The sequence below is a fragment of the Clinocottus analis genome, unplaced genomic scaffold (genome assembly GCF_023055335.1).
Source record: "Clinocottus analis isolate CAN_PGR_092001 unplaced genomic scaffold, fCliAna1.0.p SCAF_15, whole genome shotgun sequence".
Classification (NCBI taxonomy): domain Eukaryota; kingdom Metazoa; phylum Chordata; class Actinopteri; order Perciformes; family Cottidae; genus Clinocottus; species Clinocottus analis.
Window position 1 is genome coordinate 6,105,486 of NW_027175876.1, and position 19,292 is coordinate 6,124,777.

The 19,292-nt window shown below is 41.9% G+C and overlaps 2 protein-coding genes across 2 annotated transcripts in view; one reads left to right on the top strand and one right to left on the bottom strand.

Moving 5' to 3' along the window:
* The first annotated feature begins 2,028 nt into the window (after positions 1-2,028).
* Positions 2,029-11,231, top strand: slc22a16 (solute carrier family 22 member 16). Its single transcript, XM_068577259.1, has 8 exons — positions 2,029-2,117; positions 2,729-3,205; positions 4,450-4,567; positions 5,927-6,485; positions 7,230-7,357; positions 9,016-9,125; positions 9,468-9,567; positions 9,734-11,231. Exons 1-8 carry the CDS (start codon positions 2,074-2,076, stop codon positions 9,893-9,895), a joined length of 1,698 nt encoding a protein of 565 aa, XP_068433360.1. The 5' UTR covers positions 2,029-2,073; the 3' UTR covers positions 9,896-11,231.
* A 1,702-nt stretch (positions 11,232-12,933) lies between these two features.
* usta (uronyl 2-sulfotransferase a) overlaps positions 12,934-19,292 on the bottom strand; it is a 50,471-nt gene continuing 44,112 nt past the window's right edge. The window contains exons 6-8 of the mRNA XM_068577180.1: positions 15,250-15,347; positions 14,972-15,129; positions 12,934-14,811 (exon numbers count right to left, since the gene is read on the bottom strand). Of these exons, the coding sequence (XP_068433281.1) occupies positions 14,519-14,811; positions 14,972-15,129; positions 15,250-15,347 (549 nt within the window). The 3' untranslated portion in view covers positions 12,934-14,518. The remainder of the gene's footprint in view (positions 14,812-14,971; positions 15,130-15,249; positions 15,348-19,292) is intronic.

Genomic DNA, 19,292 nt, shown 5'->3' on the forward strand with positions numbered 1-19,292 from the left:
CAATTAACATGCTCTTCTCAAAGCCACCAGACTCCAGTCAGTTGCTGATCCTCAGAACTTTCTTCAAACTCATCCAAAACAAAATACAACTCATCAAAACCATCTGTCTTTTCATTGTTCCAAGCTTCTTTGTTCCACACCTTTATCAAACAACACAGCAGAAAAGCAACCGCACACAAGCAGAAGCACAGATGCACAACGTTTTATCAGTGTCTTCTCAATACCTTAACAAAAACAAGCAAGGAGGTCAACAGCAGAAAAAAAGTTGCACATCAGTGGGAAGAGCGAGAGAAAGAGGTTAAAGTCAGCAGAAAGTTGTGTCAAAACGCAGTTCTTTAAAAAACGTATTAAACAGGAGTCCACTGTCAACTTCCTTAATATCTAGAATTACTGGTAGAGCCCATATGTTATACCATATAGCTGTTTAAGCTACATAACTTGTTTAGCAAGCTGTAAAATGATTAAAAACAACTAACATGATTTTACAGTTTCTAGTCACCAACAATTACTGAGACGACAGCTCTTGTCTGATTTATGGCAACATCTGTTTGTGCCGTAAATTAAACTATTTTTATCTCCTTTTAACACAATACATTTCTTTTGACAACCAATCTGTTGGCAAAAAAAATGCAATTTGGAGGCCATGAAAGGCTGCCAATCAAACCACAGAATGATGTGTTTAATATTGAAAAAGAAGTCTCAATGTCAATCTCAAACTTGCACACTAACTATAATTTCTGCATCATTTACCGATTTCAATAACACCTCGACTGTTTGACTAAGGCCCATCGGACGAAATGTAGCAGATGGCGAAAGCAAACACTGTCACAGTTTGTTGTCCTGCTGAATCCACCCGAGGTAATACGCATTAAGTCAATACAGCCTCAACTACAGCACATATCAATCATTAATCACAGGCTTCAAAAGGCCCACGTACAAAGACACAGAGATTGGGCTGGAGTTCATGGGTTCTGGGCAGTTGTGTTGCATAAATGGTCAAACAAGGTTGGATTTACCCTTGAAGACTAATTTGTGCAGTTACAGTTAGTATGCTAAACTTCAACAATTGATTTATATATTTAACAGTGGTGAATGCCAAAAATATTATGATTCCAGCTTCTCAAATTTGCTGCTTTTCAAGATAATTGCAGATGTCCAGGGAATTTAAATGAGCATCCCTGTCTTCTGACGTTTCATCGACAACAACAACTTCTCCTTATCCAGGAAATAATAGGCAGTATTTAAAAAAAAACAAAAAACATAAGGATTTGCTCTGCCACACATGTATTTAGATGTACAGCAACATCAACAAGAAGATAGATTATATACAGAAATCTTAGTTACATTTTTTTTCAGATCTTCTTCCAGAGTTTTAAAGGTAAAGATGTCCAAAACCTTTGGAGAAGAGGGCGCATGCTGGGTCCCCCGACATTAAAAACCACAAACCCCTAACATTATTGTACTTTCTTGTAGTTTTGATGCAACATATCGGTTACGAGTTGTGCCCTCGTGGTCAATGTGAACTCAGCAGCTCATTGGAGCAACATTTAAGCAGTAAACGCCGGACATGTTTGCAGCAGCTGCTTTTTTCATTGGTGTTTGAGGAGGTTGGTCCTGTTAAGGCTGAATTCTGTCAGAGAAAACATTCGGACAGAATAACTTTAATTCACACTATAACTTTAAATAGATTGTTTCTATTGGGATATTCTCCGTCCTAAAACATCATCATCCACAGCTAAACCTTCATAGATTACGCAATCGCAAGTGTGTGTGCGCGGGGGCGCGCGTCTGTCCGCGCGCCCCTCCTCTCCTCCGTCCGGTCCGTTAACGACACAGTTTATTATCTAGTAGAGCGCGCCGGGGAAAGAGAGAGAGAGAGAGAGAGAGAGAGAGAGAGAGAGAGAGAGAGAGAGAGAGAGAGAGAGAGAGAGAGAGAGAGAGAGAGAGAGAGAGAGAGAGAGAGAGAGAGAGAGAGAGAGAGAGAGAGAGAGAGAGAGAGAGAGAGAGAGAGAGAGAGAGAGAGAGAGAGAGAGAGAGAGAGAGAGAGAGACGCACAGACCCGCCGTTAGAAACATGACCGTGGAGAGAATATTCGACGAGCTCGGACATTTCAAAAGGTAAACGACTCTTTAAACTGGCACTTGAGATTTTTTGGGGGGATTAATTCGTTTTTGTTGTGCTGCTATCATCAATAGCCAGTTGGGAAGTTTTGGAGTAGAAACTTCTCAACGTCTGGAGCTCATTTTACTCCATGAAACAAACAGGCTTCTCAAACCCAACACTTGGGCAATCCTTCTTCAAATAGATACCATGCAATTTACATTTACATTTTTACTTACTTGTGCAGCTTTTGGATAATAATTTAAAACAATCCTGCCTTAACTGAATGCTTATGGCTGAGTCTTCACCTCAGAGGAACGTGTGTGTTTTGTAAACACTTCGGTGTTGGAGCTAAAAAGGAATAAATCCCCAATTCAAGAGGAACATTTCGCATTGCACATGTGAAAAGTCAATGCTGAGATATTTCAACTTGTCTTCACATTTTTATTAGATCAAAGCAGTTCATGATGCTGACTTGTTTTCTAATCCCTGCATGTTCAACACAACTGGGCAGAGCTTCATATTGATCCGTGCAATGACTTGTGAGGAGAACCGTTTGATTGCTGCTAAATCTCTCACCTTCTCCCCTTTCGCTCTGATAGTTTCAAACCCTTTTCTTTCTTTTCAGATTTCAGGCATGTCTGTACTTCGCCGCAGTCTTCCAGGCCATCGCCTGTGGCATCCACTACCTGGCCTCTGTCTTCTTGGTGCAGACGCCAAACTTTGTGTGCAGCGTGCCCGGCAACATCACCGACGTCCTGTACGGCAACCTGACGGGGTCGAGCCTGGAAGACATCTTGCCGGTCTTCAAGCTGGGGACTGGGCCCGTGGTGGTGAGGACCACCGCGGGTGACCAGTGGGAGCTCAGCCAGTGCCGCAGCGCCCTGCGCGTCAACCCCGAATACTTCACGTACGACTTTGATGGCAACAAGACAGTGAAAGCCTGCGATGGGAACTTTGTTTACGACCACACTGAAATCCGCCAGAGCATCGTGACGGACTGGGACTTGGTGTGCGAGAAAGAGTGGCTGGCCAAGCTGTGCCAACCCACGTTCATGCTGGGGGTGCTGATCGGAGCGCTGGTGTTTGGGGACATTGCCGACAGGTAAGTAGGGGCTGCAGGATGGAGGAGGAGGGGTGGATGGAGGAGGAGGGGTGGCTACTTTCTTGCGAAAGAAGAATTCATCCTGGGGAGCGAAATCGTGTCATGGAAGACACATGACGTAGAGTTTTTGTTTTGCCATATAAGGAAGTTATGTTCACATGTGCATCGAACTACGAGTTGTGGCTGAGAGCGCCTGCCTTCATAAAGCTTTTACACATGTAGTCATAACTTGAAGAGTCATCGGTGCACTTCTGCCTCAACAGGGAACATGACACCGTCGTCTCTAATGCTCAGTGCTTGATATGCGAGCACAGGAATGAGTCGCCTACTAAGCGTTGGGGCATGAAGCATATGAGAGAGAGAGAGAGAGAACAGTGGATGGTTGGTGGGTTTGAGAATGGAAAGAAGAAGACGTGAGAGTTCCAGTAATGGAAAAGATGTCCCGGGACATTTTTGACGGCTCAAGGGACCCAGCCAAACAGTTTTGCCAAAGCTGAAGTGGTCAGCAGTTAGAAGTAGGACTTTTATGTACAAAGGGAAGTGTACACTTGCTTTGCAGTCTGCAAATCATCTGCTGAAGCAAGGATTGTATATTTCTAACAGTGGCCATTACGGATGAGGAACTCATCCTCACACCTATCCGGTCTTATGTTGAGGGCTCATTGATCGCCATGGCTCACACTGTGAGGTCGAGTTTTGCCGGCTGTGAGTTACTTTGAGCAAGCGAAGAGGCCCGAGAGCATCTGTATGAGGCAAAGTGCCATCCCATGTTTACGTTCTACTCTAAACACAGAGATAAAGAATGTTGGTGTTAGAGTTTGTTCAGGAAGAACTGACGCACATATGGGAAATATTAAGTGAAAGGTTTGCCACACAGCTGAGAGGGACTATTATGATTTGTTTACGACTAAAAGTTGCGCGCATCCGCTCACATTTTGAAGCAAAACATAAGTAGCTAAAAACAAATTGCACACTTTTTGTGCTTGCAACTTTATTTAAATATGTAATATATTGTTTGCTATCAACATTTGCATCATGTTGGTGTAATAATACCTACATTACAGCGGTGTAATGGACTGCTGCTGCAACTGGAAGCAAAACAAAACTTTGACAGATAAATGATCTTTTATCTCTCTATCTCTCTCTCTCTCTCTCTCTCTCTCTCTCTCTCTCTCTCTCTCTCTCTCTCTCTCTCTCTCTCTCTCTCTCTCTCTCTCTCTCTTTACCTGCTCTCTCTCCTCCAGAGTTGGTCGTGTGAGGATCCTGATGCTCACCAGCGTCTGTCAGTTTGGCTTAGGGGTGTCTGTAGCCTTCTCTGGAAACTACTATATATTTGTGGTGCTCCGCTTCCTCCTTGCCATGGTGAGTTCAGTGTGTGTCTGTATTGTCTGCGCTTGTGTTCTTGCATGTCGTGAACAATCACGGTTGGTGAAATTACCATTTTAATTCATGTTGAACATAATAAAAATAAAGCAGATAGTGAGCAACTGTGAGATGAATGTTTAGTACATTTTCATATACTTAATAAAATGAAGGTAATCCAGCAGTGGGAATTGTATTTTGCACAAATAATAGTCATTTAAAACACTATTATCATTTACATCCAAAGCTAAATGGGACACAGCAGGTGCCCTCATTTCTGCTTGTAAACAAGCTCTAAGGCTTCAAATATCTAGCTAATCCCTTATGCTCTCTATGAATACCTCCTCCTCTTCGTCATTTTGCAGCCAAACAAACAAGCAAACCAAAGTTAAATGTTTTTTCTAGCCGTGTATGAGAAAAACACAACTTACTGACTGTGTAACTTTGACTGTATATTCTAGTTCTGCCATATGTTTTTCTTGGGAGTGAGGTATTTACCTGAAGAATCTTTGAAAAAGGAAATGCAAGAATTAGCTCATAATTGCTTACTTTTTTGACAACCAAGAAAAACCTTAAATGTATTGCAGGCTGTTGTCTATCTACCTAAACACAGATATATGTAATATATAAAGATAGCGTATGCATTTACATTTGAGTTGAGTTGAAGTTCTTCTCAATACCTCAAATGTTAACAGCAATGTATCTCCATTGGTGTTTTTATGTGTTCAAATGTGCATAAAACAGCATGTTGCAAGGCGAGGGAAGGGAGTCATTAGGTCCGGGTCCACATGGCAGTAAGTTGTGCTGCAAGAACCCTCACAGTTTATCCCTTGTTGCACTCCTTGTCTTCTGCCAACCCCCCTCAGCTACAGCTGTTGTTTTTCACATAGACTCAGATAGCGAAGGCTACAGGGACTTAACACCTGATTACTGCCATATCTATCACACGGAAAATTGTGAACGGCATGAACATCTAGATTAAGCAAGAATGTCCATTTCAACTTAAAAGTAACATTTATCTGAGGATTATTTGCTGCTTTATGTGCTACTTTTACATCCTGCGGTTGTTTCTTGTGGCCACAGTGTCTTCTGTTCTGTAAAAGTTATAAACGACCCAAAGAAAAGACAAGCACAATTTAAAATACTTAAACACTTAACAACTAAACAATGTGTATTGTGTGGTCAGAATACTGACACAAAGGGACGATTAGATGCCAGCGTGTATTTTACAAGCTTAAATCCGACTTCATCTCTTTCTCTCTCCGACTCTTTTCCTCATTTTATCTTTCAATACTTCTTCACTATTCTTCCTTTCACCCGTGTCCCTCCCTTTCTCCTTCCCACCTCTGCTTTTGGCAGGTGTCCAGTGGCTACCTTGTGGTGGTGTTTGTCTACGTCACGGAGTTCACTGGCATCAAAGTGCGCACGTGGACCTCCATGCACGTGCATGCGGCCTTTGCTGTCGGCATCATGGTGGTGGCTCTGACCGGGTACCTGGTGCGCGTCTGGTGGATCTACCAGATCATCCTCTCCACCTGCACGTCGCCCTTCCTGCTCCTCTGCTGGAAGTTCCCAGAGACGCCCTTTTATTTGATGGCCAAGGGTCGCTACGAGGAAGCTCAGACCCTGGTGGACGCGATAGCTCGCTTCAACGGCATTGAATGCAAGCTGAAGGTGCAGGAACTGCTGGAGCCTGTGCAGAGAGAGAACGCCAGAGCTCTGCTGGAGGAGGCAGAGGAGCGGCCATCAAAGCCGGAAAAGAAGCTGTCTATTCTGGATCTGTTCCGCACCTGGAGGATGGCGGGCCGCACATGCACAGTGTGGGCCATCTGGTTCATCGGCAGTCTGGGCTACTACGTCTTCTCTTTGGGCTCAGTCAACCTCGGAGGAAACCAGTACATGAACCTCTTCCTGGCTGGTTAGTGATTGTCTGATGAGTGTGAGTGGGACTAAAAAAAAGAGGGAAATAGTTACTAGACAACAACATCCTGCTTTAATTATCCACTTCTAAGTATATTTGTGTTTGTGGAGAAGTTGTTGACAGCTGTATTACTTAAAGTGGGTTCGTTTCTGTTTACCAAATCTCAGGTTTCACTCTACAGCCTGTTTGCTATGTTGGCGCTGCACATCGTAATATATCGTGTTCATCTGCGGTCGTATTAGTTCATATGTGATTTTGTTGGGTTTTGAGTGAGATCACTTCTGTTGTCAAGTTTGGCTTTATTTACCTCCGAGCAATAAAAATGACAGCTCTCCATCTGCAAGCTTGATAGTTTTCCTGCGCTTTTTGAAATCTGATAAATAGAATAACATTTGTATTGTTACGAACACTCTTTTTGTTTCTTAACTTCATTCGGCACTAGTTATGTATTTTATGATATTTGAACAATTCTACCAATGATATGCAGTATTTTCATTAATGGTCTTTTCCCTCTTTATACTACACAGACACCACTGATTTAATGTGATTCATTTAAAGGCCATGGGAATATGAATTATCATCATGTATTTTGGGGACTTAGATTGGAACAAATTAGGAAGGCAGAGCTTCACCAAGATTGCAGATGCAAGTTATTTAGGTCCCTGGCATAGATAGACTGTCTCGGTGTCAGTGTATCAGTGCCACGATAACCTCTGACCGGCTCTGACCGGCTGTTTCCAGGTGCAGTGGAGCTTCCCTCTTACCTGGTTGGCTGTTTTGCAATGGATCGGATTGGCAGGAAGAAGACCTGCGCACCAGCCCTGCTCCTGGCCGGCGTCACTTGTATGCTCATCATTGTGGTACCTGCTGTACGTACAGAGCGGCAGAGAATCTGTGTGTGTGTGTGTGTGTGTGTGTGTGTGTTAGATGCGATAGATGGATCATCAATACTGTTTCTTTGGGGTCTTAAAACTATTGGCTCCAGCAGGATTTTATTGACCCCATGATGAAAATTACTATCAGTTCCCAAAACTCAAGTTTGCAACAAGAGTTTTGTTCCAAACTTCCTGTCCGTGTCTTTTACTTTTAGTGGTCTGACATTACCCTGGGTCAGTGGACCACCGTTAACTTTTGAACTCTGATATATGACACATGCATTTCCCAGTATGTGCGTTCTGAGATCTGACCCAAATTAGTACTGCTTATGGTTGGCTTGGCAAACAGCTGCTGTGTAATGTCAAAGTAAATATGACCTTTGACCTTGAAAGCCATTCTGAACAGAACAGTCCACCAGGGTGAGCTGCAAAATAACAGCATGGAGACAGACAACAGAGTCAGTTTATCGTGCTATCGTTTTTCTTTCCACTCTCTCTGCTTGTGTCACTGTAAAGTCTGCAGGAAGGCAGCTGATACTTGCAGGCTAACGTTCAAGCTCACATACCAGAGTGTATGTAACTTCCTTTGGTAAACTATATGGAGCAACTGTACCTTGGCAAACATACCATAGTCTCTAACATAAATACGTATGATTTAAGATATGAGAAACATGAACGTGTTTTAGTGTCAGGACCAACATTCAACGGACTCGTGTAGTCTTTTGCCTATGAGACCAGTTCACAAACAGATTGACAGTCATTAGTGTGATGAGAAGGATAGCTCATATTCTCTTCTTTCCCTTGTTGGTGCTTCAATCTCCTGGTAGTTGTAGTGTATATTCAGCCCAGTTTCCACTATTTCTGAAATCGATCTAAAGATCTTTCTTTCGATCTCTTCTCAATGTGCTCTTATGTTCTGGACTTGGGTTTCCATCCCTACACTTTGAGCAGGTTTCTTTATACGTTTCTGATGATTTATTTTGCAACATTCTCTCTTTTTATACCGGCTGCTCTGAGTGCTCTTTCTTTTGAATGCTGCGTTGTGTCTACAAAGCAATTAGTGACTAACATTTCCAGGCTTTACTTACCCTATCTGTGTTTTGTCTTATGCATTTTACTAAGCTCTGCATGCCATTAATACAAAATGATTGCTTTTTTAGCAAATCTGGCATTTGCCCAGGAAGACAAAACTTCCTCCCACCACCACTGACAACTTGTTAGAAATAATATTACCAGTTTTCCGGCTCATAGGATTTTATTATATTATTTCTATAACAAGTTGCTTCCATGCGAGCAGCCCACATGCCGCTCCATATGTTCCATACTAGAACCATGGAGACGCCCCATAGCGCCGACTGCTTCCCGAAGATGTTAAATAAGATGATAAAGAGAAATAATAAGTTAATTCCTAACATTGCAGGCAAAAATACAAATTATTGGATTCAGACCAACAGATAAAGAAAAGGTTATTTGGATTGGATCATGTTTTCTTTCTGTGTGTGATGATATCTGCAATGATATCAATGTTTCCTTTCAGAAAAATATGCATGTGCCCACGAGCTAATCAAGGTTTCTCATCACTTTCCAATGAAACGTTGGGATAAACATGTGAAGTTCTTGCCTTTCACGGTCCCACTGACTTCTTTCCACAGGACATCGACGCACTGGCCGTCGCTCTCGCTATGACAGGGAAGTTTGCCATCGCCATTGCCTTTGGCCTCATCTATCTGTACACCTGTGAGCTTTACCCAACCATCATCAGGTGAGAGCAACTACTCAAGACACAATCAGCCCCAGGAAACACAGAATACCTGACCGAGATTTGTCTGTTTAGAGTAGATTTCTAAATAACAGCCAAGTAAGTCAGTAAGATAAGTAATCAAATGAGGAAGAGTCATGTCTGTCTTTAACTTTGTATTTTAGACATATCCCTTTCCACAGAATTTCATTATGGGCGCATTTAAGTTACTAGTTCCGTGTTTTGTCGTGTTTAAAACTTAGAAAAATCGAGAAGTAAGAGCATAGTTTGAAAGTTAATGCAGCTGGTCGGCACATTAGTGTAAACACTGTGTTGTTGCTGACCGTGTGTGTGATCTCCCTCCAGGTCTCTTGCTGTGGGTAGTGGCAGTATGATGTGCCGTGTTGGCAGCGTGGTGGCGCCCTTCTGCGTGTACCTGGCTGATGTCTGGGTATACCTACCACAGGTACACACTTTCTCTTTTGGTTCGCTTAAAACAACAGATATCATTTAAAGTTTCATTCAGTTGCCCATTCTGTCATCTTTGTTCACCATGTTTCCAGTTGCCAGTTATCCTCAATGATATCTTGGCTACAAAACAAATGTTTCCTTTACTCATCCCAACCCTACAGCTCATCGTGGGAATCCTGGCGTTCATTATCGGTGTGCTGACACTGTTGTTGCCTGAGACCCTGGGCAGACCTCTCACAACCACTTTGGAAGAGGCTGAAGCTCTGGGCAATGAAGATGCTGAAGAGGGGTTGGAGATGAACCACCACAAATCCAAGGCCTGAGTTTGAAATGGCACAAAGTCCCAAGAGACTGACACACAAAAGCTGAAATACTAACATCGTCATTACTTTGTCTATTCTTGTCAAGAAAAACAACTTGAACTTGAAATGACGTCGATGTTGACATTTATTTCTGCAACGAGACCAACCAAAGAACTTTTAGGCCCCTGGGACGTTGTACAAACCCTTCGGCGTGCATACAAATCACAGTTAAACAACAAAGCTGTGATTACACCATATCTCCATGAGTTTGATGACAAAGAAAATCATGTCCAAGACCAAGGAAACATAAAAGATGTCATTGGATTGTTTCTATCTTCTTCTATCATGTAGTTTTCCCCCTGATGTATTTTAGTTATGATTACTTTGTATTGACTGTAGTAACTGATTGGATCTGAGAGTACTGTGACAAAACCCCCCAGCAGTTAGGCAACAAGACAAGTTGTGAACAAATGATCCTGCTTTCTGGAGGTTAAAGTTGAACCAGAACATGTGATGGATGTTCATAATGGACAGTTTGGGAGATGATTTGAATGTTTGTTTTTGCTTTCTCTTTCACATTTGTTAAACCGGACAGTTTTTTCTTTAAAGCTGTATCTCAATGAAATAAGACCCAAGCAGTACTAAACTGGAAATGAGCATGAGTTTGCTCTGTAACCTCTCTGGAACTCTATTTTTATTTCTGGAGTTTATGGCATTAAAACATGCAGATTAAATGTTATTCTAAACACACAATACACATGATATGATGTTTAAGATCCAAACAATATAAATATATATTACAATATTTTCATCTCAGGGCATCCAGTTTTGGATATTACTGTGAAATGACCCTTTGTACATTATTTTACTTTTACACTCAGTTTGACAGTATCCTCAGTTCTATCTTGTGAAAGAGGTAATTTCTTAGCTGTAACTTTGTTATGTGTGTGTGTGTGTGTGTGTGTGTGTGTGTGTGTTGTGTGTGTGTGTGTGTGTGTGTGTGTGTGTGTGTGTGTATTAGTGTCCTAGTTTTCGCCATGCTTATTCTGTGGATGTAATCTCGGTGCTGAAATGTAACGCTACATTACAGTGTTCAAGAGTCAAGATGAGATCTCCTGATGGACCAAAGACAGGAAGGAACCACAACAGTCTGGAGATGTATTCACCGGCTTTGCAATATTGTGGTATTTTAGCATGTGTTTGTGTCATACTAAACCAGTGTGGTGCTTTAAGGAAAAATAATAAATCCTAAAAATCAATGTGATGAAAGTGCTCAAGCTCAGTATTGCAGTCTGAACCCTTTTAGAATCAGCAGTTTGATTTTTTTGTAAGAAATATTTTCTGATTTCACTCTGGACAAAAAAATAAATACACTATACCATATTAAATTATGTATTGAGTCCATGCATCTTTTGAACAACAGTCGTTGAACTGTATTAATGAGGAAAACCTTATTTTACAAGTGATTTTGCACATTAAAAGCTCTCCTCCTTCTCTCTGTCTGTCAAGGGTTGGTTCAACCTGGTGCTGGAAAACTAGGAAATCTATTTTTGTCATACTAGGTATACAGAGCCGGTCTGGGAACAGCCCACCGACACTAACAGCTTCCTATTTGAGGAGAAGGTCCACACTGCCCCGCCTCTGCAACACCCAGCACATGAACAAGCTCTCTGTGTTCAACTTTGGAGGAGAACATTCTGCAGCTGCACAACCAGTATACAGTCTAAGTGTGTGCACAGGAAAATGTAAGTTTTGCACTTCAGTTGAACCCGAACAGCCGGGCGGTTTTTGCAGTTATAACTTTGTGAGGACCAAATTAAGCTATAGACTTAGTAGGGACTTTAGAGGCTGACTGGGAATTAAGACTCTGTTTTAGAGAATGTGTTGTGTCAATGAGGGTCTTCACATGATTAGAATCACAAATATGTGTGTGCAATGAGGGTGGAAGTAAACTGTAACAGTGCTTCTATTGTAACAAAGTTTGGCAAAGGGGCTGTGAACCAAAGACAGTAAATTATGGACCATTACATACGACTGGGTACACGCCCAAATCCTGAAGTCAAAGGGATTCTATATATCAGGTCTTTTTAAGTGAGCTTAGGAAAAGTCGTCCTGTTGATAGCCTCTATATTAAAACCAAGTGATTCTCCCAGCAGACAGGAGTTACTACAGGAGGAAAGCATTGTACTCCTGTGGCCGGGACATAGTCCTAGTGTACAGTAGGCCAATACAAAAGTAATAGTATCGTATGCAATCAAGATGTCATAATACAGTATGCCAAAACAATCCAATTATATAGTATGTCATAAAAATGTGACATAAAAATGTCATAACCTCTGACCTTTAACCACCAAAATGTATGTGGAGAATGGGATGGACGGATGGCGGAACAGAGAAAAGGAGAAAAGGCCTGAAAGTACATACACACATATCCTCTACATCTTCACTTTGGTAGGCCAAATGCCAAAGATTTCTATTTTAAAGAATGAACAGTCAAACCAATCCACCTAGAACAGTTTTTTTATAGTGAGACTACCATAATAAGTTTGTCGGTGGTGTATTTTACATTATATTTCTTGCATCATGTTGCTTTCACTGGCTAGCTTAGAAAAGGTGTCATTCTGAGGTTGTCGAGGAATTGAGGGAGTGAGGTGACAGAAAACACACGACCCGTACCTGCGAACACACAAGTAATACTTCTTTATATATATATATATATATATATATATATATATATATATATATATATATATATCAGAGGAGAGACTGTGTTGACCTGGGGGCGGCAGGGAAGTTCATTTCACAACTGGGAAGCCAAACGGAAGGAGAGTCGAAGTTGGGTGCAGTGATGGAAAGGCTTCTTCTTCTTCTTCTTCTGCGGAGAAGAGAGAGCTGTGCATGTGAGCAAACTGATGGACCTGCCTGGAGGCTGCGCAGTTCGCCTATCCATCTGACGTGTGTAGCAGCGCAGGTTGACAAGGAGGTAGTGTACAACTTTGCATTTTACACCGAAAAACACAAGTAAAATGGAGACAATAGCTGCAATAGTTAGAGGACATTTATTCTGAAGACTTTAAAATAATGGACTGCATTAGTTGTTGTTAACAAGTTTCAGCTGTTGATATAAACCCATTATAGACAACCTTAAAATACCAAGAATAGTTTCATAGCCGCCAGAAACCAAAGTACAAATGATCAAGTTATTAAACATCTTTTTTTCCTTCCTGAGAATCTTATCTGGAATGCAAACGAATACAAAATAATAAATTAAACTGGCAAAAAATGAAACACTGAACACAAACCAGGACAATGAAAAAGGTAAGAAAATGGAGATTAGGATGGTAGAATGGACTCCGTAGGTGACAGTCACATATTAGCTTATGGTTATTATTCTTTCATGATTTGTACATGACAACACAAGCACTCCGAATAGCTGCTGGATATTTGGAAATTTGTGTTAGCTGAAAATGATAACACTTCACACGCTTTCATGCTATTTTGAATGGGAAAACACACCCTTAAACAGAAACATAATCCTGTTTGATATGAATATTAGTATCCAGTTTTGTGACAACATCCCTCATTTTGCGTCAGAATTTCATGAAAAGTCACCTCAGAGAAAAAAAAGCAGTATATTCATACAGTTTTGGAATGCATTGCAGTAGAAACACTAGTATTTGGCAAGCTCAATCTTTTAGACTTTGGATAAAACAAACTACACTCCATAAATTATTTTTAGTGTTTGACTCTCAACAAATGACCTGCCTCAAATAATAAATCCATGCTAAATTACACTACTTGTTTGGTCAAACTCAATCATTCATGCACACAAAGTTGGAATTCTTTGAATTCATAATTGAGTGCTTACTGTCTAACCCTCATTTATACCTAGCAATATCTTACAAATTAAACAAAATGTTATAAACCAATACTATCACAACTCACTTGCTTCAGTCACAACTCCACCAGCTGTGCACCAAGATTCATTGTCAGTTACTGGAACTCTTAGTGGGGTTTGGAACTTGGAACAGTCATAGACAGCTAATATACAAAAAGGGTTTTGGTACTTTTTATTTGTGGGTACCATTTCCCATTCCAGCTTTGACGACATTGTCCCTTTCATAAAGTATGAACCTCTATCTTGGGCTAAGTCTTCTCCTACAGTAAACGCCCCGGCGATCAACATTTAGAATATTTCCCAACACATTTAACCATCCACATCTTGCGCCAATCTCTCCTGGAGATTACACCAATGATGTTTTATTTGTTATATTTTACATTAACAAGCCCAAACACAAGCTCAAATTAAAACAAAACTTGAGTCAAGCAAATTGAGCTAGACAGTATTTCCCACTGTCCTCGGTCACGTTTTTTAAATAAAGCATTTTGTCCTTCCAATTACTCAACTCTATAGTCCTCAGTGCTGAGCCTGTCACGATAGGAGTCTGTTGAAGATGGAAAACAGAGCCCGAAAAAACACGAGCTTCAGTATCCACACACCCCTAAACAAACCTCACTTTTCTTAGGAATGCTGAAAATTGGGGAACACTCCCCTTTGCCCACAGGCTGCCTCCAGCTATCTCCATCCAATTCAAGCACATCAGCTGTTTTTTTTGGCTACATCCACTGTTCCTCAAACAGCTCTTAGGTATGGACCAGCCAGCTGTTAGCGTCCTCCAGGTCTGCGTCCAGCTCCTCATCTTCATCCAAAGGCTCTGGGGTTCGGAGGGCCAGCTCCCGTAGGAAAGCCGGTGAGTGGGCAGGCGGTTGGGAGACGGACTTGAGCCCAATTTTCTTCTTCGTGAGGTGGAACTGGTCTCGGATGAAGTTGTAGAAGTCGTACTCGTAGCGCATGCGGTGGTACAGCACCTGCAGCGCCTCCAGAGTGGGTGTGTGTTTACGTACGGTGCCCGTCATGTTCCCCATCTTCTTATAGTCTGCAGAAAGAAGATAAATAAAGCAGAGACTAAGAAAAACTCAAAGAATTCGACTGCAATATTCTGCAAGTCACTGAAAAATAAGCTTCAACTTGAATTTCTAAATGGTAACATCAATTGCAAATGTGAAACCTTCCACATGAATGTAAGGAGCACCTACCAGGGCTCTTGTAGATGTTGAGTACTCCAGTGAAGTAATGAGGTAAGAGCCTCTCCAACAGAAGCAGAACATCCTCCAGCTCCTCCAGGATACCCACCAGGAGGTAGTTCTCCAGCACATTCTGTTTGGCCCTCTCCAGAGCCCAAACGCCAGGCTCCCTGGTGGAGAAAGAAGAAGCATTAGAACGACAACAATAGCAACAGAGCAGCTATACATGACATGTTTACTAATGTCTAAAACACGATGCTTTGCAAGAAAACGCGAGAGTGTAGAAATACCTGCATTGAGGATGCTGCCCACAGAAGTAGGGAATGATGTAGAAAACTCTGGGGTTGGAGCATTCTGGGTAATTCTCTAGAATGCACACATTGATATCCTGAAAGCAGACAAACACATAACAAGTCTATTAATTTTACGGTACTCATGCCTTTATAGCACACTGCTCCTTAATTAAGGATCTTCTTCTTCTTCTTCTTCTTCTTCTTCTTCTTCTTCTTCTTCTTCTTCTTCTTCTTCTTCTTCTTCTTCTCCTCCTCCTTCTTTTACTTCTTCTTCAGATGGAGCTCAATCAGAAGTGTAATGATCAGATTCCACCACTAGAGGGAGGCATACCAGCACCACCGTGAACGCCCTGCTGGTCATCGTCTGAGAAGTGCTATGCGAAACCACATCCCGAGCACAGGGAAAAGCTCTGCCCCTTCACCTCAGCTGCTCTCAGAGGCTGAGGCATCGCATACGTAAAACCTTATCGCTGTGCATTCATTTATGCTCACCTGAAAAATTCATGATCGTAAAAAAGATAGATAAAGATCTTCAACACGACCTAGTTCCAGAAGCCAGACAGAAACGATGACTTGTCAAGATGCAGTGACAAAACTGTGGTGAACTCTCATGTCATGTAAGAAATAAAGTGACTCGATCAGCGCTGTGAACTTTAAAACACCCCTTGTCTAAATGTGGGTGCTATTAAACAATGCAATGAAAAAAAAAGCTAAACAGAGGACAGATTCAAAACACTCATGCAGGAGTCACTCCTGCATGTGTGTTTTTAATCTGGCCAGCCACTCAGTGCGGTGGAACTAGCAGTCAAATCCGTGTCAGGTGACGTAAGCCTTATGGATGGCAACAAGTCCAGAGCAACAAAACACTCTACGAAGCATGACTCACACACACGCAGACGCTCCAAAACACGCTTATGTCTCCATGCACCAGGCAAAAGGTGTTATAAAAGATGATGGGATCCAAAAGTGGACACCAATTGAAACCGTAATGATTAAGGCAAAGCTTGTCTTTAAGATGTATACTCTGATAAGTTAGTATTCGTCCAAGCAAACACAGAGGGCAACATGCTGAGTTGGGTCAGACAGGACTGTGGGCCGAGACCTTCCCAGAGGACGCTGCTATATAAGAGGCCTGCGGATGAACATTAGGAAGCAGGTGACTGGACGGTTAAAACACCTCACTGACAGAGGTCTAAGCATGGATTCAGGGCAAGAAACCACGTGTGTGTGTGTGTGTGTGAGCATGTATGAGCCTCGATTGCCAGCTGTCGTAAGCTCTATTTTATTTTTTTGGCTTCCATGTTTATAAGAGCATAAAGATTATGTTCATGCTGTTTTTGATCCATGAGACAGCTCACAATGAAAAGGGAGAAACACGTCATCAAACTATAACACAAATCTGATAACCATACATCTTGATTTCTCTCAAGCTTCTAAAGATGTAGCCATAACAGGAACAGCGCGAATGCCAATATATACATAAATTGGGATGACATAAATCCTGCACTTGGTCAGTAGTTTGTTTTCCTCGCAGCTGAACACTGTGGTACAGTTGTATTTGATTCGCTAAGCGGCTGCAGGGTTTGTTTGGGTTTTCTGACTGAGCTGCACTCAGCACCGGGGACAGGACTTATTGGTGATCAGTGAGGAAAACCACTGGAAAGCTCTTCAAAGAAACCACAGCAAAACCCCAGAGGAGCCTTTAGAAAAGAGATGAGATGTACACTATTGTTAGGGTACGGGTCGTGACCGGACTTGTGATAAGATTTACCCGCTTTTCTTTGATTGAAGTTCAAGAAAAATTTGTTCTTCATCTTGTATTTCATAGTTTTAAGACTCAACGTGTGAGTATATCAAGCATTCATTCAATGAACAATAAAAGTATCTGTGCGAGAAACAATAAATCACTTGCAGAGACATCAAAAGAAAAGTTCAAGTGGAGACAAACACACACACACACACACACACACACACACACACACACACACTTGCCTCGTTAATAACCTTTTTCTACAATCGGCCTATAATGCAGAACTGCACAAAAAAACCCCAAAAGCATTATGAACCAAACTGTATACACAAAAATGATTTTTTTAAAAAGAGCAAGAGCGAGCCGGACACAACAAAACAGTGAAAGGCTAACAGGAAGTGACACGTGGGACACTATTATGGTACCAAAAACACACTGCTCTTCGCAAGGAAGTTCCTCCTCCGCTTTACTCTGACACTTGATACAGGACCCTTGTGCCGAAGCATTTAGGGGACCTCTGGGAATCCAGCCATAACTCATTCATATACAACTACGCACAATCAAATACACACACACACACAGCAGTCAGACAATACACACTCTCTTTCGAGGACCCATTAGTATTTCGAAGAGAGCTCCTGTGTGCACACTCAGGCACATTGTTCCTATTCTCACCGTGGATTAAGCCAACTGAGCAGTCAAAGAAAACTGTAGCAAAATAGGCCCTAATCTCTACAGCGGCCGTTTCACTGAATGGAATGTATGCATGTATTAAATCAGGAGTAATTGATGATGCGAACCTTTCCCATGGGAGAGTTTGCCTGAGCATTCATTTGGGGAGCATGGGAGTGCTACACTGAGGTCAAATCACATTTGAAACCTGCAATGATTGATTTCATTTGCTGTAACTCTTTGGCAGATATAAAACAATACAAAGCGGGCTTAAAGGTACGTAATAAAAATCACATGCGTGAGTAAACAACAGTAGTAAAATTCATGTGGCGGTTGCTCCTTTGGCAGTCGGGAACTGTGGCAGGTACACCACCCCGCCGCTTTTTAATGTCAAGGCAAGCCAGGGCATGACTGATGCCAGTAAAGCCTCTCTCTTAATGGTTTGAGAGTCTGTTTGTGTCATTTTTAATGTCGGGTCACATGAGAGCAGATCATTCACTCATTGGGAAATCATCTGCTTCGTGGGAATCTCACTGGATCAGACCAGTATGTTTGAGGTGTGAGAACTCACTATTTGACATGCATTTGCACGTAATCTCACGTGTGTGAGCAGAGGTACACACACACACACACACACCCACACCCACACCCACACACACACACACACACATTGTTCCTTGTGGTTGGGCAAACCCTGATCAGTCTGAAGTGACAGTCCATGCATGTAAACACTGTGTTCAAGTGTCCAGAGCATGCCTTTCTATAGTGTAGTGTGTGTGTGTGTGTGTGTGTGTGTGTGTGTGTGTGTGTGTGTGTGTAAAAATGGGTGTGGAGGACTGACGGAAAATCCAAGCCGACCACAGGAATGTCTCAGTGACACGTGCATCAGGTTCCCTCGGCCCTGACAGACTTCTTTTATTGACAGCTCTCATATAGACCCAGCGCTGGACAGACAGAGCCAATGCACACCTGGCAGGGGATGTATCTGAGACTAGTCCCAACTCCAAGTGTTGACATAGTGGAGCATTTAAAATGTTATACTTACGAGGACGTTCATCTCCCGGCCTCAGATATCTCTACACAACTTTTTTTTACTGAGCCTTTTTTGGAACAACATTGAATGAAATAACTTCCCGTAATGTGACATTGTTGACCCAAAATACTGAATGCTGAATGCTGAAGTCCAACTTTCCACTTGGCTTTATCTTAATCTTTAACCCTCAATCTAATCTTATTTTTACGACAACATAAAATCCTTTTCTTAACATGTTAAACTACAGAATATTTTCCGCTACTGTCTATTAGTCTCTGTCTGTCTGCGACAATATAGGTAGAGTCCTAACAGTTTAGGGAGGTTCATCACATTTTGCAGTATTTTGCAGCATGATACTGTATATATCCTAGTGTTATAGATATGATTTTCCACATAATTGCAAGCTGTTGGGTAAACTAGGTTGTTGTGGCTATCGGACACTCTGTACGAATAAAAAATACCATGATTCAAGACACGTTAACTGATTCAAGTAATGTAAAGCAGTAAGAAAGACGCGTTTTGTCCGTACAGTAATACGATAGCTATGCAGTTAATGCAGAAAACTCTCAATTCTATTTTCAGAGA